Below are 26412 nucleotides of genomic sequence, written 5' to 3'. Positions count from 1 at the left end.
AGAAGAACTGCAACATTTCATTCTCAAAGCCAAACAGAACGCAGACTCACCTGGCAGCCTCTCTTCTCGATCTCATTGATGCACTTGCTTATGAGCAGCGGCACCATCAGTCCCATGTTCTCCCTCTCCACCACCCGCCACAACTCCACACCAAACACCTGCGGCTCCCTTTCTCCGTCCAGTCCACCATCCAGGGAGTTCTGCCACTGCTCCATCAGACTGAGCTTCACATAGATCAGCCCACGCGGCTCCAGCTTCACTGCCAGCTGGTGGCATCGTGTCACCCGGAAGAGCGCAGGGAGAACCACAGTGCCATGGCAGCAGACGCGGTTTCGTCGTGGCGTTGGCTCCCAGCTGAACACCACCAGCTTCAGGTGCTGGGCATTCTCCAGCTCAATGTTGAAGGTGTGGTCCATATCTAAGAAGGTAGTCCGACACGTGAGGAGTGCAGTCCGTGCTTTATTAACTGAGTCCACTTGGATGGCGCAATAGACATCTCGAGAGTCAATTCGTGGAGGTTTGAGGTCCTCTGCTCCGTAAAAGTGCAGACTCATCAGTCCAGAAATGAACTGGCTGCACTTTGGCTGCTCTGTGAAGCTGTAATGGCGGAAAGCATCGATGTCCAGCTCCGTTCCATTCAGTTTGGAGCCTCCTCCCTCCATCTCCTTTGCCTTCCCTCCCTTCCCCTCAGCAGAGCCGTGCTTCCCAGATTTGGCCACCAGCTCTGGTGAGTCCCCATCGCTGAGGTAGCCTCCTTTACTGGCTGACTTCGAGCTGCCGTTACTTTTCTTCTTGTTGAAGCTATGCTGTGTGGAAACGCTGCTGTCCAAGTGGTAGCGTGATATCACGTTTCGGCTGGCCTGCCCACCCCCGGATGCAGCTAGCCTGGGAGGGCCTGAGGGACGAGGCGCAGACTCCGACCCACTGCCGTTGGTTTTTGGCGAATGGGCTCTGGGCTCTACCTGATTGCCTCCGTTGTTGCTGTTGGCACTGCTTGGAGTCCCTTTGACGCTCAGTTTCCGGCTAAGCTCTGGGAGCTTTTTCATCTTCATGGAAATCTTCCTCACAGTGCGTGGGGACTTAATCTTGTCTGGGAAGGACCAATTGATGGAGCTGCTCTTCTTGGCAGGATTTGGGCTTGAAGGAGGGGAGCTGACGGCGTTGGGCAGGTCAAGAACATCTATGGAGGGAACAACACAACAAGAGATAACTGATTAGAAGAGGGACCTGATGCATTTGCATCTCTATTTATTTTGGTTCACAATTCACGGCAAAGTCAAAACATTTCCACTGCCAAATTCTACGTCAAAAACGTTACTCCAAGCAACAATTGGCACATGTTCCTAAAGTTGCTGTAAATGTTGGACCCAAAGAAAAAAAGTATGTCTTCAGATGTCCAGTGAAAGCAGACAGGAAACAGAAGCCTAAATCAAAGGCAAAGTGTGCATGAGCCATAATTTATAGTCTCTTGGAAACACCTCCATGGCACATCATCAAGTGATTAGGTTTACATCCAACCCAGTAATCCAGCACCAGAGATACATTCAGCAGGCCCTGCTTCATAAACACTTGGGCTCCATATAATTCAGCTGCACTCTGTTTAAACCTAGACAGTGAATTGGATAATAAACAGTTAAACAGAATAAGGTTGCTGATGTGGCACCGGTATCAAAAATTAAATCTTTCACAAAGACTTTCCATGAGACCTCTTTGTTCCAAGTGAGATTCATTCAATAAGATAGCAGTGAAAAAAATGAAGTGGAATGTTTCCCACTCCAGGAAAAACACTGCTCTACAAGTGGGGAAATATCTGCCTAAAGACACCGACTACTACAGGGCTGAGCTAGAGTCACTCAGTCATTATTCAAGTTGAAAGATACCCATTTGACTTGGAGCTTGAGGACAGTTCTCGCCAAACTGAACATAAACAATGTCAGACTTCAGGGTCTAAAGATCTAAGCAGGAGTGACCATCATTAATCAGACTACAGGACGCAGGCTGTCTCTTGTAGTTTTATCTACGTCGTCTTTTAAAGAGGTTCTCCATGACTGGAATATACTGTAATCAATATCTTTACAACGAACAAAGTATGAAACAATGATACAGAGATTAATCATCAGTTCCCCTCTGGTCAAGAGCTATTTTAAGAGTCTAAACGCTCCTTGTTTTGAAGCATTATTCTTCTTCTTGGTTAGTTTCACAACCCTAAGGATCTTTTTTACACCAACAGGCAGTGTTTTTTTTCTAGAGATGAAGCCATAAAAACCTGTTCTCTACCTGCCCAGCACCAAACAGCAGGTTGCACATGCACAACACCACACAGAGGTAAGAAATGAGATAAATTAGTGGAGCAATGAGCAGACACTAGGCTGATTTTCCCCTTAGGAGTTGGTGGAGACCAAAATTGAGTCAAAATAATAAAGAATAATGAACTTAAACTCATCAGGCAGACAGAAATACTTCAACTGCAGATTCATGTATCCTTTAAAGACTACAAATTTGCCATGTCAAGGTAACCACGCTCAGTTGCACTTCACTGCAGCTGGCTGGTTCAATAAACCCCTCAACTAGAGTGATGAGCAGGAGGCTTGTTTGTCTGTTTATGTAACCATTCAACCTCTGAACAGGAACAGAGGAAGTACTGGTCAGTAACACAGCTGGCTTGTTACGGCAGCTCATGCAGCAGGTTACAAAGGGACAGCAAGTGGTATTAACACTGAGGCTAGTTAGCTTGCTAACAGATGTACAATGTAGTTGTATGGACATATTGTCACTGATAGATTACATTAACCCAGCTGGGGCTTATTTCATCAACACTTACATAAAAATCAGCACATTTTGAGTCCATAAGGTGTGAACACAGGCGTTAGAACATGCTTTTTGTACACAGGAAGTTCTCTTGCTTACTGGCCCTGCATTATGACTGACCGTATAATACACATGAGAGAGCACCCTGGAGCCATCAGTAAAAATAAAAATATAAATCTTACACTAGCAAGTGGCATAACACACATTATAAGCACTTTTACATCAACTTTGTAGGCTGTTAGAACTGCAATCCCTTTTGATTTTTGCTGTCCACCATTCAGGCCAAGGTTAAGAGCCACATACAAAGTGTTCTCTTTTTTAAACCAATGTCAAAATGTCATAATTACATTTTTTTATTATAAACCTTCAATGAAACCTCCTGGCAAGAGATGGCTTTAAGCACTAGGATCATACCAAATAACACACTTTGTACATTGTTTCTACTCTGTGCATGCAGTCAGAGCTCAAACTCTGGTGGAGGTGGTACAATTTGAGTGATTCTGCACTCACTATTTCCAGGAAATGAACACACAGAGGAAGAGTTGGCACAGAGGCACACAGGATTTCTGTGATTAAAGTGAAATTAGTCAAATTAAAGGAATACTGCTATTTGACCAATGGAGAGCTCGAGCCATTCCAAAATAGAACAACACATTTAGAGTATTTGGCTATTTTGCTTTTCCTACACTGGAAAGGGAGAATTATTCCACATTGGTCCATGAAAAATGAATATGGGATAAATAAGCTTTCTGTAGGCCCTCTGAGGCCACATTTAGATCTGGTCTAGAATGTAAACAAGACACCAAGTCTAGGAGCTGATGAGCTGCTTGGATTTTAATACGTTCGCGGTGTTAAGTCTTTTTGACAGCCGCTTCTCTTGTTTCCTTAGCTAATTACTATCTCTGAATAAAACTCTTAAACAAAAGAGTGATTCTGTAAGAGAGAAAAGAGAGACGGGGAGAGATACAGAGCAGGGAGAAGAGAGAGAGACCCTGACCCTGCCAACATCACCAGCTCTATTTTCAGAGGGGACCTGCTGTGCTATTCTGGGGCCAGAGCCCGCCAGTGAAAAGAGGGAGGCAGAGGAGGCGCAACAGGATGGAGAGAAGGGTAAGATGGGGGGCAGGAGCAGGGCAGGGTGTAGCCGGCAGATGGGGGACAAAGGCGCCCCTTGTCCAGGCACTCAGAGGTCTGGATGGTCGACTGGAAGGCTGGCAAGCCGGCTGGTGAATGTACAAATGCACAAGGCTGTTCTCTCACATTCCTCACCAAACCATGTTTAGCCTCCTTTTCCCGCTGGCTGAGTAGGCTTCCCTGTCACAGCTTCCTGCCAATAAAAGACACAGAGGCGCTCTGAGAGGCGCTCTGAGAAGGGGACATGGGTGGAGGGCAGCAGAGGTGTAAACTCACCAAACAACATCTGGGGTGGGGTCAGTTACTCAGAGGGCTGTGGTCTGCTCTGAAACAAGGTTTTCAAGAGTGAGAGTCTTTGAACATGAAAACACTTAAACTCATGTTCGGGCTCTTATATGATCATATCTTAATCTCATTAATGAATTACATTATTGAGATACTGTAAGCAACAATGGAAGTGGCAAATTTGTTAATATTTTTTTAGTTGGCGATAACACTGTTTAACAGAAATAACATAATTTTTCAACTTTTGATTGAATAGTATCATGTTGCGATGATCATAAAGCCATCTTTTTCTTATTATCTGGTCCAAACAGTGACTCAAAGCTCTTTTTTGTAATAGATTAAAATATAATTTTGGGCTTGCACAGATGATGAGCTTACAGGAATAATACACAACAGAGTGAGGTAATCTGCATCTGGGATTATAGACACTTTGGTTTTGTTTCCTGTATTCTTTACCAGCTCTAACACAGCATTTTTTTTAAACGTATATTCTTATTCAGGTTTGACTTAGAGATCTTACTCTCTCCATTTATACACTGCAACAGCCAAATAACCCCTCTGGGTAATCAAAGAGGCATCTTATACTCACAATACTATAGTGTCAATGTAGTGTTTAACAAAAAATCCCAAACCTTTCTGCAAAGAGTAAAATAAAAAGCTACAATGGTTACTTTATTTACATTATTATTATTATATTTATATATTTATCTTATGTATCTAAATTTAAAGTTTATTATATCTATATGTATTACTTTTAAATTATTACGAATATTTTAATTATTATTATTATTATTTTATATATAAGTTGTATTATTTATTTTATAAATATATTTATTTACTAGTTTTTGTATTTTCACTTTTATCCCTCAAACTCTCGACTTTTTTATTTTATTTAATGAAATATCTGTGGATGAGATCTGCCTCTTTGTCTAATGTTGTTTTGTGTTGTGTTTGCCGAGTCTTGTAAAAAAGTTTGAATCAACAAATAGTGGCTTAACTTTTTTATAACATACCATTAATAACCAGCTGATTTACAAGATGACATCGACTCAGATAATCTGAGATCCTCTGGTAGGGAATTATTATACTTCAGGGTCCAATCAGCAAAGGCCTGATGGTCTTTGATAAAAAGCTCAAGTCTACTTTGTTCAGGTTTAACACCTACGTGTTTCATATAGCAAGATCAGATTAATGTTTTAATTTGATGATGCGGTTTCCAATCAAACAGCATGTGACACAGTTAAAGAGCAGAACGCAAAGATAATTCCTTTCACTGTCATTGCTGAAGCTCTATATTTATAAGCTTTCATGTGTTAGAGCGGGCATCAGTTCCTAAATGCTTGAGCCATTTCATGCTCTCAAATATTCTCATCTCACATGTCAGACCTTTAAGAGTGAGCGCTATTGATCCATTTATTTGTTAATCAACATGAACTAGGGCAATGTCCACCAGCCCTGGATCTGCCAAAGTTAATGACTGTTGCTTCACACACTCTCTCTCTCTGAAACGCACACGCACGCACACACACACACACACACACACACACACCTACACACACACCTACACACCTACACACACACACACACACACACACACACACACACACACACACACACACACACACACACACACACACACACACAAACACACACAAACACACTTAAACACACATGTAGCTGTGTCCTCTGTAGTCTTTGGCCTTGTGGCAGCAGCCAGCAGAGAAACGTGACACCTAGCTCGCTGAGGTTCAGGGGCGATGGTTTGACACCCAACCCTCTGGGGCCATGTTCCAGGTCAAAGAGCAAAAGGTCTGCATTTCTCTACGTGACACCTGAGCTGGGTAACTGTGTCCAACCCCCAACACTTTTAGCACGCACATGCACTCACCATATTACCGTGACACAAAGAGAGAGTGCATGTAAAAATGCATGCATAAAGACAAACACACACACATACCCTCCCTGACCCCGCGGCCCTCCTCAGGCACCCGGTCACTGACACCTCTTAACAAAGCCCAGGAATTTATGACGAAGGCTTTTCACAACGCTGGCACCAGACAGGTGCAGGAGGAGGAGGAGGAGGGACGACCTGATCATTATCAAACATGCCTGATATTCCTTTCTCAGATCCTCTATCTAGCGTGAGCCAAAATGTCATTCTAGTAAATAGTGGGATAATATGAAACGTCCTCCAGTGACACAACAAGAGGCGCCGGGGCTGCAACAATGTCTGTGTGTGTGTGTGTGTGTGTGTGAAAAAGAAAGAGACAGACACTGAGCATACTCTGATAAGCCTTGGAGCGAGACAATAATCTGCTGTCCCTGATTACCCCTGTAAAACCACTTGCATTCATTTTACTTTAGTGTGTGTGTCTGTAAAAGCATGTCTGCCAAATGTGTGTGTTATATTTAAAAGCAGAAAAGGACTAGGGTGTGCTGACAAACAAGAGGTGTGTAAACAAAACCGGTGAATGGCATACTTGTCCTGTAGTTCCTTGATGCAGTGACCGAGGCCGAACTCTCCGCTGCTTCCTTTTTCCTTTTGGCTCCAAATCATTCAGAGCTGGAAGGCCTTTCAGGGGCCACGGGAGCCCCGGCCGTTTCATTACAATGGTTACAAAACCCCTGCTAATATATCCAAGCATGCAGGGCCTTCTCACTAGCACAACATGGCCCCCTGCCAAAGCAGCCTTCATGTGGCCGAGCTCGCCTACCACTGCAGGCATTCCTCCTCTGCTGTAATTCAAACAGCAGAGTGGAAGCTAATTCTGGACAGCCTGCAGACCTGTCAGCCCTGCTGCACTGCAAACATCCAAACAACAAGGGACGGGTGACTACTGTATTTGAGGAGTGCAGATGAAGCACTAATTCTACTCTGAAAACAAACTCTTTTAGCACCAAGAATGAAGTAATGAAACAGACTTGGTTGAATGACTTCCCAGCAGAACAATATTCAAATATTCCCAGGCTTTAAATGATGAAACGCGTTGACTAAAATACACGTAAAGGAGCGCAATAGGCATTAGTTTAAGATGCCGTTTGGATTAGGTTCAATGCAGTCAAAATGAGAAAAGCTCCCAGTCACTCTCCTCATGTCTGTGAAGTCTCTTTAGTCATCCAGGTCATGGTTCACCTTAATCCACAAGACAACTTGACTTGTGAAAGTCACTTCTCCAAGTCACGCCCTTTAAAATAGTTAAAACTCCTCAAGTCTGACAACTCAGTACTTGTTACCTTCCTAAATGTAATTGTCACTGTTTAAAAAGCGTTTCTTTGAATTTTTCTTGCTGTATGAATAATTGCTTACATCATCAGATACTTAGTCATTTACTGTAAATGGCACAGTCTCAGCCTCACACTGCAGTTAACCTGATGGGATGAATAAATAATCAATCAGCTCCTGAATCTTGGCATTCATTGATCATTTCTGTCTGTCAACCTGTGATTTACAAGACATGGCTACCTTGTTAATCAAAGGTATTCATGCCCTAATGCATGACTGTTTTACAATCTACTGATGAACAGGACCATGATTTACAGAATGAACATCATGCTGTATTAAAGAGGAGTTGAAAAGAGCAATTGAGACCTCGAGCTTAGGATGATAATGTTTATAAAGGTGATAAATCAAGAGACGGGGGAAGTTGTTTTTTTAGCGATTCTGTGCCGACTTCACTGATGTTACCAGAGAAGATGTCAACTTTTTTTCTTACTGTGAGTAGATCTCCCAAAATGATGTTCTGCTATTCACCACTGATACTTCTGATGACCTTCTCTGAACGATATCCAGAGGAGCACCCAGCATTAACTGGTTCAAGAGGAGTTTCATTTAGAGTTGAAAAATGAAGCAAATGTGTCCACTTGAAAATGACTCCAAAAGTGGAGGAGACCCAACCAGAGCACATATTAAGATGCACATTTTTACTGTAGAATAAGCTGTAAAGCTGTAGAATGTCCATCTCGTAACTCATCTACTTTGATTCAATTGAAATGAAGAGTTATGCACTATTATGCATGATAAGGGGTGTGGCTAGAATAAGCATTTCCAATAAGATGAGGGCCATCTGTGGGCTCAATGATGCATCTTCAGAGACCAACAGGTGACGTCTCTCACCAGGTCTAAGCCCCAAGTTCCTAATATGTGAGGTTTCCAGGGATTTTTGTCAAAACATGGACCTCACTCTGGACCTTTGGCAGGATGAAACCGGCAAAGTGGAGACTTTGCCTTTGGCCCTGGAGGAATTTTACTGCTTTTTAAATTATGATTGAAAAATGAAAGTAAGTTGCTCTGATAATACTTGTTGAGGGTTAGGGATATATGTGGAAAATCTGTCAGCAGAAGCCTGGTCAGGATCAACTCAACTTCAGATACTGTTGTGACCACCCAAGCATGCATGACCAATTAAGGAAGGATTATGCATTAGTGTTCACAGATAAAAGTCTTCACTCATCAAAACAGACACCAGAACACTTTTCCACAGCTGCTCCTGTGCTGAAATGAAAAACAGAACAGAAAGAAGGAGCCATGCGAGAACTATGTGACCCGAACTTCACATCTAGCACTAAGCTATGGAATCTGCTCTGGTTTTGAAGTGCTGCTCTCATAACACTGCTCCTCTGAGCTGTTGACTTCCTCCAGACCCAACCGTGCAATCGTCAGCCCGAGATTAGATTCCAAGTCTCAACTCGGAGGCCTGAACTCTCATGTAACTTTAGCAGCTGGAGCCAATGCTCAAATGTAACAGCCAGTGTGACCAAAAACAACCCCCAGAAATAGCTCTGATCATGTCCTGAGCGCCGGCCAAGTCAGATTCCCTCAAACAGGCGTGAAAAGAACAAGAGATTGGGAATGCAGAATGCTCACCACCCCCAAAGTCCATCAATCATTATTCTCCATACAAATAGAGCATTCAGATGGACAAAAAGTCAGTCAATAGGCAGCACACGAGGAGTCTGGAGAGTATCCGGTGAGGGGAAAAAGAACCAGCCAGCCGAACAGAGGAGAGCTATAGTCCCAGAGAGTCATCTACATCTACACTGCTTCATTAAGTCAGCAGACGCTCTTATTCGGACTCAATCAACGAGAAGCCTGTCGAATGTTTGGCCCTTCAGATAAAGTGGAGTCTGTATGGGCTCATAACTGTGATGAATCTGAAAAAGAGGACACAAAAGACGGGACTAAAATAGTGTAGAGCTCAACGGAGAGGCTAGAGGTCGCGTTTTCTGATGTGACTTTGTGGAATTCACATCAAGGGGGTGTATTGCTGTGGATGTGTCACTCCTCTGAAAAATTAAGAGAAATGATGAGATGTTAAAGTATAATAATAATAAAGATAATCACAGTAGAGTAATTACATTGCGGGGCAGTCTATTTTTTATTTACTTTCTTTTTTGAAGGAACCAAGGGCATTGTTGGCCAAGCGGTCTAAGCGTGAACCCCATGGACAGAGGCTACAGTCCTTGTCACAGTGGTCGCAGGTTCGACTCTTAGCCTCTACCATCTGCTGCAGGTCTTCCCCCACTCCCTTCTCCCCACATTTCCTGTCTCTCTCCAGCTTTCCTATCCAATAAAGGCAAAAATGCCCAAATGCATGACTTAAAAATAATAAATAAATAAAAAAGGATGTTCAGTAGTTTTTACTGCTGATGTAAGCAGAGGTCAGGGGTCATGTCAGCAGGATTGGTAGGAATTTAGTTGAAACACAGACAGACATTGTTGTTTTCATACATTTAAGGCAGATTTTGATTAAAATGAGATTAACTAAAACTATTTTGAAGTTGGAGAAAAAAAAAAAAAAATCCCAATCATCATCCTCCCAAAAATGTTAACACTGACAAATTCATCACATCTTGTCCAAGATGTCCTAATAATACTGTAATGTAAGAACTCTGGTGATGTAGGATGGAGTGAGCACCCACGGCGAGCTGTTGTCCTTTTCACTCCAGCCCACCATCCACCAACCCTCCCACAGAAGGAGTGCAGAGTCATTCTGCAGCCGATACAAGCAGAGTGAGCAGCAACCACAATATGAAAGATGTTGAAGCAACACATTCAATTCCCACCATTCCTCTTGACTGTAAACCTCCCGCACTCAACACACACTCACACAAACAACCAGTAATGAGTGTTTGCTCTGTGATGACACGTAGCCGGGCTTGTTACTCTCTTTTTGTTGCAGTGAAGTGTGGGCTAGCGTCGCCAAACCCGCAGGAATCAGCTGCAGAGTCAACAGGCAGCATGGAGGGGGGCAGTTCCGGAGAGAGGGGTGTGAGAGAGAGGGGGGAAAAAAACACACCTCTGCTTGTGCTTCTCACTTTCACAGCAACCAGTCTGAGCAGCAGAGAAACCACACTATCACAGACCGGCTCCAAAGTGCTCCCATTAAACAGAGTCTTATTACAGGATGTAAATGAGCTCTTTGAGTGGAGGCAGGTAGATGGAAAAATGAATCACTTCTGAAAAGGGCAAAAAAGAGCGCAGGGGAAAATTTGAAATAAGGCTTTTTTTTTGTTCAGGAGAGCTGAACAAGCAACTCCAGCCTCCAATTATGTCTCTTCATCTGCTAACTCAGCATGGAGGGCCCTCATGACACCAGCGAATTTCATCAGCTTCGCCAGTAGGTCTATCAAAAGGTGCAGGCAGAAATAGACTCAATTTAATTAGCTTTGTGTGCTATGATTAGAGCCTTTCCTGGGCTGGTGCACAGAGACTCATTCAGGACCGGTTTAATCCTAATCCCAGAGGGAAAGTCTCTCAGGACGGAGAGTTTCGCTGAGCCACACACAATATTAGAGAGAAAGACAGGAGCTTGTATCCAGTAAATGAGGATCAAGGAGTTTATCAGCAGCCAATCAACACTGCTTCTTTGTCGTTGTTAGATTTATTGTATTGAAAGAAGTTCAAACTTTTGGCTTTGAGAGACTGTTTCTCACTCTTTCACTGTTTTATAAGAATATTCTTTTCCTCTCTTGGAGAAGGTCTCAATGATTTGCTGTTTCAACTTTTCAACCATAGTATCCCAGGATGAAAAACATTTTCAAGCCTTCATTCCTGCAGTAAAACCGTGTCTGCGAACACTAAAGCTTCAGTATTAGATTTCACTCTGCGTACACAAACAGCCCAGCCTCGCTTTGTGCTCCGACAACGAGAAATGGCTGTTGCGTGCCACAGAAAAGTGTTGTCAAAAGTTGTAATTATAGGCTCAGCTCGAGATGTGCCAATTGGTTGAAACTACCATGTTGCCACATCAGAGGGAACAAAAAGTCGGAAGCTGGAAAAAAGAAGAGCAAGCTTATTGAGAGACAGGGAGCCGTGTGCTGGCTGTCATCATTGTGCCGTCGCTGTAGACTAAACTTGTCGACAATCTCCGAGAACAAAAGGGACTTCATAGGGAACTCGACGGAGTGTTTAAAGTCATTCTGCATTTCTGAGACTGCAGCTTTAATGAGCAAACACAAAGACATTGATTTCACTTAATAACTTTGTTTTAAATTCGCAGTCACATGTAAACGGATATTCCTTCCTGAGGAATGCTGGTCCTGAATTCCTCCTGGCTGATGTCCATTCGAGTTTAGCTAATGAGGGACAATGACACAGAGAGATATGATTGGACAGCAACAGCTTCTGTCTGCTCCAATCAAACACAACAAATACAAACTGGGCTTGGAGTGCTATGGTTTCAAATCAGGCAACATATTTTTTCAATCCATACCACCTCAAACCCTTTAGTGGGGTAGAGCCAGAGGCAGCCTCTGAATAGGCCTCTTGATCCTTTAAATTGGGAACAATTTTAACAACGGCTGTAATTAGTGTTCAAGGTGTTAACAACCACAAAAACCTGCAGAGAATGACTGACTGAAAGACGAATGACAGACACTAAATGGCCTCAAGGATCAGCCCCACAGAAGAGGAAACGAGGAAGTGAGAAAAAATGGCAGAAAGAGGTGTAAAAAGAGGATGAGAGGAGGTGTCTTTTTTCTGTCTTACCTGTGGCTCTGCTGGTGGAAGCCCCCCCCTCCTCCTGGGGTTTACACGCAAGCATCTGTCTGTGCAGATGTGGAGCCTCTATGGAATGTGCAGCATTCCCCTGACTCCCATCTCCCATTCCTCCTCCTCCCCCTACAACGCAGAGGCTCTCTCCGAGTGCCTCTAGCCCGGTGCCGCCGCCACCGCTGCTAACCCCAAGGTTCCTGCCGCCGTGACCCACATCTGCCCCTCTGCTCGGCCTCCTCTGGGGCTCGACTCGAGAGGGAACCAGTAGCTGAACGGAGGGTCGGTGGGATGTCTCTGGCTCGTCATCCTCAGGGATCGGGTTGTACCAGATCTCTCCTTCGTCGTCAGCGTCATTCTCTTCGGTGGGGTCCACGTTCCGAGGATGGGAGGATACCTTGGCCTGACCCACACTGACCTAAAAAAATATAGACGCCAATGTTTTTGGTTATTATTAGGCAGATGGCTGGCTGTCTAACATGAGTCTGGTCCTGCTGGAGGTTTCTGCCTGTTGAAGGAAGTTTGTCCTTGCCGATGTAACTTGCTAAATGCTGCAAAGTGCTCTGCTCATGGTGGATTAAGATGAGATCAGAGTAAGTCCTGTCTGTAAGATGGGACTGGATCTTATCCTGTCTTAATGTTAGGTCTTTGTTAATAGTATATAACATACAGTACGGTCTAGACCTGCTTTGTTTGGAAAGCATCTTGAGATAAAATTTGTTGTTATTTGGTGCTATATAAATAAAGATTGATAAAGTGTTACAGATATTTTGTCACCTCCTTAAAGAAACACGCAATTTTGGTCCGCAAGCTTAATCAACTTCCTCAAAAGACCCTTCTTAACTCCAAAAATTGTGTTAAAAAAAATACAAATGTGTCCAAAATTGTAGTCTAAGATTTGTCTAAAAAGAGTAGCTTCCCTGAAAATGCATCAGATTAGCTTAGCATAGCATCAAAACAGGAAACTAACAAATCTGTGTGCCTTGCTCTGTCCAAAGGTCATTAAATCTAACCGCCACCCTCCTCAAAAGAGTCACAAGATCTCCATGTTTCATCTTGTTTGTTTACAGGACTATTTGTGGTGTTGTGGAGGGAATAATCAGACATACTTGTCACTGTACTGTACAACCATAACAGGTAGTTTTACACTTCCATTTTTGTGCACATCAAACAGCCAAGAAATGGTAGTGTTAACGGGTAAGCTTTAAATCATATATAAAAGGGTTTTCCAGTAAAGTGGAAAAGGATATACCCCAAACGTTAAACTCTTCCTCTTGTTACAGAGGCATCCAGGCTCACCTGAGGCAGGTGCAGGCGGACCGGCCGTGCTGTGGTCCCCCCTGAGGGTCTCAGGTGGTCTGGGGAAGGACTGGGAGGAGGTGGTGGCTGATGGGAGCTCTGGACACCCTCCTCCTCAGCTCCCAGCATTCCCTGCTGCTCGTCCTTGGTGCAGTGATTCTTCCCGAGGGAGCTCTGCTGCAGCCAGTTGCGTTTCTTGGAGACCGTGATGGTGGTGAGCGGAGGCCGCCATGTTGGAGACTCACAGGCCCGGCCCAACTCCCTGCCGTTGGACTGGAGAGTCTCAATGAAAGCTGAGTGAGCGATGGAAGAAAAGAGAGAGAGTGGGAGTTTTTACTTCATGCCAGGAGACGGTAAAAAATAATTTGGTTGGAATAAAAAAAGCCACTAATTATGACTTTGATCATAATTTCAGCAATTATTGACTGAAGGGAGTTTAATCTCAGTATTCATGTCCTGCCAAGTTGAGGAAAACATCTGCATCCAGAAAACACAGGTGTGAAAAACACTGAATGATGCCTTCAGGTTTGAAAGTGCTTTCCGCTCTCATCGCTTCTTTTTCTTCTTCTACTCTGCCTTTTTATGTCACCACAACAAAAGACATGCACCTCTTTGCTTTCTCTCGCTCCATCCTGATTTAATTCATTACTTTTGGATACGTTATTGTGATTCTGTTTTTATGACCGGAGTCAAACTTTCAATCACACCACCACAATCCCCCGCGGCACCTCCCCTCTTTTCTCCTCCGTGACGCCTCGGGAATATGTGGGCTTTGAATTCAAAAGAGATCACAGGGAGATGGAGGGATTGAGCGCACATATCTTCCATCACAGCAAGAAAAAAAAGGAGTGAGAAACTGCTGGCGTTTACAGCTGTGAAAATAGAGCAGAGGAGGAGGGTGTGTGTGTGCGGGGATGACAATAAGTGGTCAAATCTGTGTGTTAAAATATATGTGCAGAGAGAAAGGGAGATCGTAGAAATGGTGACGTGGCCCTTTAATGCCTAAAAGAAAGCATTCAAAGGTTTAACGTGTACGCAGAATTTGTTTTATGTGAAAGAAAAATCGCAGCGAATGAATGTACGGGCTTTTACTTTCTCAAGATGAGCAGATGCAGCCAGAGAAAAACAACCTCTGAGCATGTGCGTTGGCGTGTCTGTGTGTGTGTGTGTGTGTGTGTGTGTGTGTGTGTGTGTGGTGCTGAGGGCAGGGTCTTGCTCTAACATGTACAGTAGGCTCGTGCAAAAGACTGTTTTGATCCTAAGCAGCTCTCAGACGAGCCCCTCCGCATGCTTTAATGACAACTTCTCTTTTCCTTGAGGAAATGTGTTTTCGTGCACGCCAGGCTACACAAAGCAAATTACAGACCTGGGAAATAGTTTCACTTTATGAAATCAAACATCCAGAGTGTGTCCTTTTAAAAAAGTGTGAATGTCTTCAACTGGGTTTTTTTCTTTATGTGTTATTAACCCAGACTTGTCCAAGAGAGAAGAAGTGAGGTATGTTAAAAAAAATCACATGGTTCTGAATTATATAACTTCTACTCAGTAGATTGACACAAAGGTATTTTCTTCGCTCTGTTGCTTTTATTGAAAAAGCCCTGAAAGCGGCACAGAGTGAGCACAGGGCTCCACTAGGATTTTCTTTTCCCTGGAAGTCAACCAGACTCTCCGAACAGCCTCTATATGAAGCCCAGCCTTCATCTGCAAGTCAACTCCATACAGCCAGTGTTGATCTTCAATAACTACTGCCATCTGTAAAACCTCCAAAATTCACTTTCCTCCCCTCACCTCACCTCACCACAACAAAACAAGTCTCAAACTTTATTTCTCAGTTCACTGCTTGACTTTTTCCCCGCTTGGGAAATATGACAGGAATGATTTAAAGTGTAATGAAATTGCTTCTGTTGGACATGCCATTCCTCTGTGTTCCAGCTGATTATATAAGACACTGCTGAGGATATAAAACAGCTTTCAGTGGCCAGAACAGAGGCCACTTTAAGGCCCTCCTAATCTCCCAAATAACAAACAGCTTGAACAGAAAAAATGCAACCTCATCTGTTTTTTACTTAGACCACCACCCTACCTGGGCGTTGAGTACGTCTTTAAGTGTTTCTTATTTTCTGCTGTGTTCAGTCTGAGCCGTTCTACAGATAGAACATCTCTTATGTGTCTTGACACAATAAGGACTGTGTTTGAATTAGCCTGGGATAGCCTAAACTGGCAAACTGTCATAATCTGCTGAGTTTGTCTTCAGGTGATCAAGCCTGAAAGATCTTGTAACCCTTTGAACTCTGTCAGACAATTTCAACTAAGTCTTGAAGCTACACTTTGGGAAACGTACACAAAAAAAGAACATAGCAAAAGGAGAGACTAGTTTTAAACTAGCCTTGGAAACTGATTTGCAAAATAAGATCTCAAGAAGCACCAGCTTAGTTTGAGGTCCAAACGAGCAGCAAATTCCAGTGTTAAATAATGAAACCAACACAAAGTGCAATATTGGAGCCAATATTAAAATACCAATTTTTACAGGAAAATTAAACATATTTCTAGCCTTGTGCCCAAAACATTATTGTTGTAGCTCATTTAACTATAAATGAAAACCCTACAGGGAGAGATTTCATCGATAACTGTGTCAAAAACTGTGTCCTATGTCAAAGCTGTGGCCTCAACCTTACCTCTAGACTTCATAGATCGATGCTATCATATCTAGATTAGCTGAAATTACCTGGTGGAAACATTTCCAATATGGTGACTGCCATCATTGAGCTTCACAAAACCTCATGAGGAACAAATGATTGACTTCATCGAGACTACATCCATGTTTTTAAGTCTAGGAGCCCAGCACATCGACCCTGTATGGAAGTCAGCTAACATATCACAAAGAGCATACCAGTTGACTTGGATGGGATTGATGAGAGAAACAAATACATACTGAGGTTTGATTTATTTGTAAAAATTAAGACTAGCAGCTGATTTGACAAGCTGGAGGGGAAACTTGTCTAGCCAAAGTCATTTGGGTTTGGGATAGAGGACCTATCCATCCACCAGATGCACCATAACAAAAAAAGGGTGACTGGAATTAAAAGGAGGGCTTATAGTCACAGAGCCAGAGTCAGAGAGACTACAAATAAATATCAAAGACAAAGGAGCTTTGGTTGATTCACACAAAAATATTTGCACAGCAAATATTTTCTGGGTGGAGAGGTTTGAAATAAGTTGGCAACAAAAAACTTGATTCAGGATCAAGACAGTTCCAAAATCTGCCAACTCCGCTGCCAACACTCGGTCAGGTAACACGAGACTAAAGAGCGGTGAGATGTATGTGTGCGTAGAGTTGTTGCCAGCATGCCACATCTCCTTTAAGGGGTCTTTCATAACTTGAAGAGGAAGCGTGTTCTGACACGAGCTGCATTCCAGACCACAGCTCCAGATTTACGGCTTCTCCTTCCACTGTCACACAGGAGGAGCAACACACAGGAAGAGGAGGACACTGGTTTAACTTTATATATATATGAGTTTTTAGTCATTTTTCCACTGGAGTTAAATATCAGACTGTTACAACACTGTCCAGTCCTCTCAACATCTTTTTCCACTTTAACTGCTTTCTGTCTGATTCAGCCTGCTGAAAAATGGATGAGGAGGTCTGCTTTTCTTAAAATAACCAACAGGATAAGCTGTATCCAAAATGTCGAACTTACATTAAAGGGAGAAGAAAGTAAGACTACAGCAGCATGAGGCTAAAGAGGAACATTTAGGAGATATTTTGAGGTGTTTTCCACCCTAAGCAAAAATGAACTCCTTCAATACTTACTGACTCAAAGTTATTCTAAAGTAAACAAGATCATTTAACTGATTTAAGAGTCTCTATACCTGGTAAAACTGCTATATTTCTTTGTTTCACGTATGAAAGTTTACTGAGCATACTTTGACTCTAATATTAATTTCTTACAGCAGTGTCACATCCTGCATCTACTTTTCCTTTCTAAGACTGCAGATGAAATATCCTGATTTTGTGCTGTGATTTGATTTATTTCTCAATATCTTATGGAAATGTAAAAGAAACAATTGAATATAGAGTTGTGCAGTGCGATTACAGTTGTTACTACCTGTTATGGCTGACTTTTTGAAGCCAAACTGAACCTGTTTGACCGTCTGCAAAGATACATCTGATTACTCAAGGGCGTCGATCAAGCACAGAGAAAAATTGATTGGGCAAAATGCGAAAGGCTTAGCTTGCTCCTTGTTCTTAATGTGATCGGTTACAAAAATATTGTAAATGTTAGTTTCTTTGTCAACTTTAAAAAGCTGTTTTTGAGTTAGGGTTATCATTACGGTTAGCTTTCATTAAACTGAACACGCTGCATGTTTTTACACGGCAACATTGAAGTTGGCCTCCAGAACTTGTGCTATTTATTTTTCTTGGCAACTTGGACTTTTGGGGCTATTGTGCCTTTATCCAAAGGGGACAGAGAAGAGAAGAGAGAGTGGGGAATGAAATGAGGCAAAGGGCCGCAGGTCTGATTCAAACCCGACTGCCTGCTTTGAGGACTGTAGCCTCTACACATGAGGCCTGGGACAGAACCGCCAAGACAAACCAGCACCCTGGCACCCCTCATTCAAAGATTGATCTGCATTTCATCATGGGATGCAGCCTGAAGTGACTGTTTTAGAAAATGCAGCTGCTCTAAAGAAACAACCAGCAAGGTATTCGAAAGGGGAAACTTTTTGGCCAACAGAAGAAGAGTTCATTCTTTTATTCTTTAAAGTTTGGATTTATGATGACCAGAAATCTCTCCAAGAAATAAAACAAGGTTGACAGCTGCTTTCAACTTTGGTTGGTTTCTGGTGTTATGCCCTGATCATCACATAAACCTGCTAACATCATACAAAAGCAACTAAAAGTAAAAGATGATTCTGACAGCTAACACTGCTCATCTCCCTGTGCGTCGCGAAGGCATGAAGATGATGTGTTTGGGGCACGTTAAAGTCACACCCCTGACCTAAAGGTAACAGATGGCTGGAGCTCATCATGCAAGGGTGCTCGTCTGTGTGAGAAAATAAAGACAGAGAGAGTGAGAGGAGGACAGGGAGGAGCGATGTGGGTTTGTCTGAGCTGCAGAAAGGAATGCAAACGTTGTTCGTATTTCTTGGATGAGCTGGTGTGAACCTGCGCCACGTTAGCCTGACAGAAAAACCCAATTATACTCATGTCTTAATCTTCTGAATGACTGAATCTTTTTCTCCTCTAAGACAAAACTTGATCCACTTTCCCAGACGCTTTCTTTTATTTCCTAGGTTTCCTTTTCTCCTCTTTTGATAAGTGCAAAACACACACCAGCTAGTTTTCTCCTCCATACAGACAACACTTTTGTTGTGTATACAAAGTTTCAGGGCTCCCCGCCTTCAGAGGGAATCTTTTGCTGTGTGCCATACATTCCTGTTGACATCCATTCATATGCTAACGAGGATCCTCAGTGTAGATTTTTCTCTTTACACCAGGGCAGAGCTGGGATCGTCCAGGGTTGCATCACATGTCAACACTTGCATCCCGCTGAGGCGTCCTGGCAGCAAAGTCTGCTAATGCTAATGCAACTTCCTCCTCAGTTTGTTGGCTTCAAACCCAAATTCTTTTCAATGTGCAGCTCTTTCAGTGAATCTTCTGTCTTGTCTCAATGTGTTTGTACAAAAACTGGAAGAAATGCTACAGGAGGAGGACTACGCAAATTAAAAATGGGACTCTGACTCACACATTGACCCAATTGGGCCACAACAACAGTTAAATGTAAGACAACTCACTGAAAGGCCCTTCAACAATGTCGCACAGTAGCTCCTGGTAAAATGCTGCCAACTAACAAACACAATCCATTCACTTTTACTGATATTACAGACAAGCTCCAGACACCTCCACGTGACTCACACATCTCATAAACCCTCTTGGTATGAACCCTCATGCCTGAAGTTTCTCCTCCATCACCTGATCTGTCTTTAGAGCTATCATCCTCCATAAATCTGTCCGAGAACAGACACACCAACAAGAAAAATTATTGGAGCTTCACCATCAGCCGTGTGTGTTTTTATGTGAAGAAAACAACAGCTCTGCAGCTCGGTAACAAGGTTCCTGGCAGAAACCGAACACTGCATCGTTCTGACATGACTTGACAGCAGTCGAGGAGAGTTATATTACACCTGCAGTCTAAATTTACAGAGCAAGCAGGAATTAATGTGACCAGAGTGTTGATGTTGAGCTGTATTGCACTGTGTGATTAATGTGCATCAGACATGATGGTTGAAGGAACTGTTCAACATTGGGGAAATATACCTGTTTACTTGTCAAGATTAAGACGAGAGAACCAATCAGTCTCTCATGTCTGTACAATAAATATATAGTGGTTAGCTTAGTCTAGCAAAACGACCGACAACAAAGGTACACAGCTTGCCTGGGTCAATTCAAAGGTAACAAATCCTGTCTGTCTGCACCTGTAAAGCTCATTGATTACAACACTGTATCACTAGTGTTCAATTAATGAAGAAAAATAAAGTGTGAAAATGACACATTGTGGAGCATGGACCCCGAGAAGTCACTGTATTATGCAGAAAAACAGTCTCCTCGTGAAATCCTAGGATTTAATTCTAACGGAAGTTCCTCAAGTGTCCACTTGAGCCTGACACTAAAAGTCAGGCAAACGCCATTAAAATCCATATAGAAATATCCATTTTAGAGCAGCCTTGTTGAAAATGGCTTTGGTCCCTTTTTGTCTTTATTTGTCATAGCAGTAAACAACTTTTTTTTAACTACTCATCTCTTTTGAATATATTACAGTTTGCATAAATAGGTGTGTGGTTCATTTACCCAACAGGTAGGCATGTTGTGGCCTACTGTGTTGTTGGCTAGGCTATGGTCTCAGCTGCACCTTGTTCATAAGTGAGCCCAAAATCAGTTTTTCCAATAAGATGGCTACCATCTTTGAGCTTCATAATCCCTCATGTCCATGTTTTATACTGTTCAAGCCCTTTTTTATATTGTGTTTTTAACAGAGGCATTGCCTCTGTCTCCTGTCCAGGGACTACAGATGTAAATTAGCTCATAGCTAACTCTGGTACAACTTAATGGCTGTACACTGTCCCTGTTGAAATAAACCAATAAATGAAACACTGATCCCGCAGCAGCGCTAACATGGGTTTCTGAGTGAGATTCAACTTTGCAGAAGCACAAAAGGTAAACACAGGGCAAGATTCCCATGCACACACGCACAGACCTGCTGGCTCCACTCTCAGTGATCCTGTCTCACCTCTATAACACCTCTGTTACTACAGCTGTTGCTAGTACCTCTGTTACTACTTCCATTATATTTCTACTTCTACCTCCCATGCAGCCGCAGCGATGGAACATCTTGGTCCCATCATTACGCCTCTGACATTCATATTGAAGGTTGTTACAGGTTCGTAAATATCCCATCTTTGACTGGCTGTATGAAAATGGCTTATGATGAAACCTAAACCTATGTATTTCACACTGTTTCATATGGACTTAGACTAAAAAAAATATATATTTTCTTGGATGTAAATTTGAAAATGGACAAAGTTCAGCTAGCTTTGTAAATTTTTTTCAGCTGCTTCACTTCAACAGATAGACAAGATGCTGGTTTGACTATGTTACCTTTTGCTTTAGCATTTGGGTAAATATGTTTATTTTATTTCTGCTGAAGAACTCTTTGATCGCTATTTAGAGGACGGTGATGAAGAAAAACTTCACTTTTCTTCACAAACACCGCTCTACTCCAGACTGTCTGGTACTTACACCCAATTAAGTTTATTTTACAAATCCAGGTGTGGATTCCAAACTCTCTCCTCTTCAGCTGTCTCTGGCTTACTCTCAACACCAGCTTTGACTGACACATCACTCCTGAGCTCAGCTGTGGCCAAAACACGATACCTGTGCGCTGCCTGCCTGCTGGCAACCCAAGCCTCTGCTGCTGCAGCAACACAACAAAACTATAAATCTTCCACCTACAAATACAAACATGCATGTCCACAGCAGAGATGTGCATATGCATGCTCATGTGCACAATATTCCCCACCCACACATGTAAATGTTTTAGGAGGGACACTATAAGCTGTGGGAGATAATGGGCGACTTCTTTTACATGGTAATTAAGTTACAAGTCAGAACAGGAGTAAATTAGCTTCAGTCTAATTAAGCTAACATTTAGCTCTGTGAGGTTTCACTTCACACTAACGCTCAGGGGAGGAATAGGAAGGTCTATTTTTAGAAAGTCCGAAATGTCTAAATATTTGCATGAATTAAGAGAGAGCCATAAACTCAATGAAGAGTTTCGAGCCAAGACAAGCAATTCACCGCAGCTTTTGAGAGCTTTGGCATTTCTTTCTTTAAATGGCTCTTTGTGAGGCCCTGAGAGGCCCACAGGGGCAAGATAAGCCCAGGGCTGACCTTAATAAATACTTAATCACCCTTCATTTTGTTCATTCATGGTGAGGAATTAAGTGACACAACGCAAACAAGTTAAACAACAGGAATGGCATCCTAAATATTCAATCCAAAGTCTCTTTAAAATGCAAGTTACCATGGAGCTGTCCAGACCAAACGACTGGGGAGGAAGGCAACATGACAGCCCAACCCCCCCTTAAACACACACTCAGAAACACACACATACACACACGATCACTGAGGGAGGCTGCAGTGGCTTCTCTACTGCTTTGGATTCCTCTGGCCACAGCTGTGGAAAAGTTCAGTGGGGACAGAGAGGGGAAAGCTGAGCAAAATAGGGAAAAAATGAAGAATGGAGGAGGTAAACACTTTGGAAACTGGTATTGAAAAGACTCCTGTTCTCATTTTAACTAGAGGAAAGAGCTGGAGATGCTAAAACTGGAGCTATATGTGCCAATATAGGCTGGAAGTCAAACACAGAGGGCCTCCCGCTCAGAAGATCACACTCTATTTCTAGCATCAGAGCACACTGATAGTCAACAACATCCTGCGCACATGGCAGGTCATCTGTTTACTCAGGAAAACAGTGTCAGAACATCACACATGCTGACACGCTACCACAGTGGCAATCAGAAACACATACATAACAGACAAAGAAGCTATTAGCAGTAGTTATAAAAGCTGGAGAAAAAAGTGCCAATATAAAGTTTTCAGTATTGACAGTTTCCGGTTATTGAACAAGCTAACTGCTCTGTTTAGAGCTGAATCTTGTCAGCATCGACAAAGAAATCCATGCACTACACAGTGAGCAGTAACATAATCGACTTTAAATGTGTTGTGGTTGACATCACTGCAGTGTGGTTAAAGAATCAGTTCATGTTCATCCAATTGAGTGTGTGCAAGAAGAGTAATGAGATTTTTTCAACTGTTTTTGAGCTTTTAAAAAAACACAAGACACATTTTTTATTTTGTTATTGATGATTTTGCGATGACTTTAGGACTCTTTGTCAAAAGTTTAAAAATGTCAAAGAAAATTAGAACAAAGCTCATTATAACGTCCCACAGCCTGGAAAGACATCTCAAAATGTCCTCTTTTGTCAGCTCAACAGTTCAAAACCACAGCCTCCCATTTACTCTCAAGAAAACTGGCATCTCCTCATATTTAGGAAGCTTGAACCAGTAAATGACTGACAGTTTGGCTTGAAAAACTGCTGAAACATTTCAGTAGTCTTCTTTTTTTTTGAATCAACAAATCAATTATTTAGCTTATCACAGCCGCTCTGCCCAAGAATGAACAAGTTTAACACCCACGTAGATGAGAAGTCATAAAAATGGACAAGGCAAACTCCCTCCTCTGAGGAGGATCGGGGGATTTGATTGAAAGCCACAATGTCCCTGTCTCGCAAAAATTAGACCCAACTGAGCTTGAGTTTTCAACACCATTCACCTGCTGCTGTCATAAGTTTCATGATACAGATGTTTTCCAGTTTTGCTTCTTAATATGAACAGATAGATCATCATTTAGAAACACATTGGTACATAATCAAACATCAAACACACAAACCCACCACCACCACCAACACCATGAAAACCACCACCGCAGCTACCAGAGAAAGTGAGTTAGTTGTTACTGATCTACACTGTGAGTGATCCCACCTACAGCCTCATGTGCGATTAATTCAGTGTTAAAATGCACCTAAATTAGTGTGAAGGAACAGAACCCGCCACCGGTTAACAGGAAAGCAAAGAGGTCTGAGGAGTCTCGTCCCTTTGCTTTGCATCCAGAAGAGGAAGAGTGCAGGGTGGACTGCCACCAGACGGACTATGAGTGGAGGAGGAGGATGACAACAATCAGACGGGAGGAAGGAGGAAGGTGAGAGGTCTTTTGATTTTTAGAGGATCCACAGGAGTTGAGGCGACTCTGTGTAGCCTTCCTACCTGGGTGCAGCTGCTGTTGCCTTGATTTGATTGTAGGTGACTTGGCCTTGACAGATTTAACCCCGTGATCCTGGCTTTGGCATCCTCCACGGGGTGACGCTGAGCCTTCAATTCGCTGCTTCATCTCCGACGACAGCAACCGACCCTTGTGCATCCACTCTTGCATCTTGTTGACAGTGACTCCAGGCCCCTTGTTGGCAGAGCCGACCCCTTGTAATCGGGTCTCCTGCTTGTTGTCAGGGCCCTGGTTGCTGTCGGAGGAACCTGTGAGGCTGTTGACCGAGCCGCCGCTCTCATTGAGCTGCCCGCCGCGGTCTTCATCACCTCCTGGATCTTGTAGCAGCTCATCACTGCTGGTGGCGCTGTAAAGCCCTCGAGGTCCTGACAGCCCACCAACTCCTGTGACTTTCTCTCTTTCAGCCTCTGTTATCTCCGCAGCCTCTTTTTCCTCACAAGTCTCTGGGGTCTGAGAAAAGAGCGAGGGTCCACTAGAGTACTTGATAGCACCATCACTAGCAGAGCGAGCTAACTTAGGTCTAAACTTAGTGAAGGACAGGTTCACCATACTCTTACTACTAAGTCTGCCTTTGACTCCTGACTCAAGGTTCCCAGTGAGGCACAGCAGGAGTGAGTCAGTGTCAGACACCTGCTGAGGGCTGTGGTCTCCTCCTGAGGACCAGGAGTCGCTGTCTATGTTTTTGGCAGACAACCTGGAGCACAGACTATCCCTGGAGCGGCTGCTACAGGAGGAGGTTGCCTGCTGCTCAGTCAGACCACCACTAATCTGCTGGACATCCATGTTGATATCATTCATAGCATGGATAAGAAGGTAATACGCTTCTTTTAGCTGGTTTCTTAGTCTGTCTGTCTCCTGAGCGCTGCTGCTGTCATCTTTATCCAGGCCAGGCTGCTGCAGCTCTGTAACCTCTGCTTTCTCACTTCTTGCTCTGATAGTTTCATAAAAAGGCAGAATTTCATTATCATAATAATCATCATCCTCACTATCTAAAGTGTATCTAAGGGACGCCTCTGTCATGGTAATGTTGCAGATTTCTAGCTCTGTAGGGAAGAAAGTCGGACTCAGCACACTACCTGCAGGCCCTCTCATATCCCCTGCATCTGCAGGCCCGTAACTCTCAACATCTCTAATCAACATGCTTTCTTCAACATCACTGTGAGCACTGTTTGGATGAATAAGTGCCGCGTAAACCTGCGAGTTCGTCTCCAATGTTTGATCGTTGTCAAAAGTCCAATTGGCGTTGCGTTCATTTACAGCGACTACAGTCCCTGCCATGTGCCGGGAGAGCCCTCTGTCTTCTGGCTCTGTCCCTGTGGCAGCAACCCTTTCCTCTGCTGGTTTACTCACCCTGGTTTGTGTTTCTACCCTTACTCTGTGCGAAATGTGATTCGAATTGTCCCCAAACCCGATTGAATCTCCGACGCTGCACTGCCTCTGCACCGAGATGAAGTGTTTTCTCTGCACATGCGGTCCTCCAAGCGGGACCCCTGCCGATAACGTGATTTGGCCACCGGATCTTGGCCCCTGGTTGTGGCTCCTATGCCCCTGCCTTAACGCATGTCCCCCAAACTGCAAGTCTCTTTGAAGTGAGACCCCCAGGAGCTCCTCATTAACCCGAACCCTGCCCCCGCTGATTCGCTCCTGGGGACGTGCGCCGGCAAACTCCAACCCTTGCCGACTCTCCCGGACTATCACAACCCCCCCTGTCTGCACCATCGGCCCGTCAACACAATTCTCGTACGTACTCATTCTCTCTGTGGTGGTGCAATCCAGCCCTGTGAGCAACACTACCGGGCGAGCCTCGTCGGAGTCTCGCTGCGTCTGCAAAACTTTTTCTTTACCTTCTCGGCCCCCATTCGCCGCAGAAGCAGCAGCAGCAGCAGAGCCGTATCCACCGCCGACTGTCGCTCCTTTCTTGGATTTCTTCCCCCGGAGTTTCGCTAGTAAAGTCCTCCGCAGAGGATCAGCCATTCCTTTCCTTTGCCCCCCTGGTAATTCCCTCCTGGTTTCTTTCAGCGCGCTTGCTCCAGAAAGAAAGGGCCGAGTGGGTTCTCCTCGCTCGCCGCGGTCAAAGCTCGCCGGGCGGACGGGCTCCTCTCCATTCTCCGCTGTCACCTCCGCTCTGTCGCCTCACTCACTCCTGGATCACTCTGCGTAACTGCACTACCTCTCTCTGCCTCCCTCCCTCTCTGCTCCATACACACATACTCACACACACGCACACACTTTGCCTTCCTCTCTCTCGCTCGCTCGCTCGCTCGCTCGCTCTCTCTCTCTCTCTCTCTCTCTCTCTCTCCCCTTTCCCTCTCTTTCTTTCTCTCTAGCGCCTCACCTCACCTTCTCGTCGTCTTTGCAGCTCAGATATTTGGAATAGTTTGTTGGCTCAAAGTTCAGAGGCCAAGCGCATACATATCAACCCTCCTGTTATCATTGGAGTCAATTTGACCCCATTCAATGTTTTAACGTCTCTAAAAATATAAGATATTATGTTTT

General features: G+C 43.7%; 1 protein-coding gene across 1 annotated transcript in view; it reads right to left on the bottom strand.

Moving 5' to 3' along the window:
- The window catches only part of syde2 (synapse defective 1, Rho GTPase, homolog 2 (C. elegans)), a 57719-nt gene extending 31613 nt beyond the window's left edge, over positions 1 to 26106 (bottom strand). The window contains exons 1-4 of the mRNA XM_034677296.1: positions 25761 to 26106; positions 13517 to 13809; positions 12215 to 12635; positions 51 to 1180 (exon numbers count right to left, since the gene is read on the bottom strand). Of these exons, the coding sequence (XP_034533187.1) occupies positions 51 to 1180; positions 12215 to 12635; positions 13517 to 13809; positions 25761 to 25890 (1974 nt within the window). The 5' untranslated portion in view covers positions 25891 to 26106. The remainder of the gene's footprint in view (positions 1 to 50; positions 1181 to 12214; positions 12636 to 13516; positions 13810 to 25760) is intronic.
- Positions 26107 to 26412: the final 306 nt, after the last annotated feature.

This window comes from Notolabrus celidotus, chromosome 2 (genome assembly GCF_009762535.1).
Source record: "Notolabrus celidotus isolate fNotCel1 chromosome 2, fNotCel1.pri, whole genome shotgun sequence".
Classification (NCBI taxonomy): Eukaryota; Metazoa; Chordata; class Actinopteri; order Labriformes; family Labridae; genus Notolabrus; species Notolabrus celidotus.
This window is presented reverse-complemented; position numbering and strand designations above follow the sequence as displayed.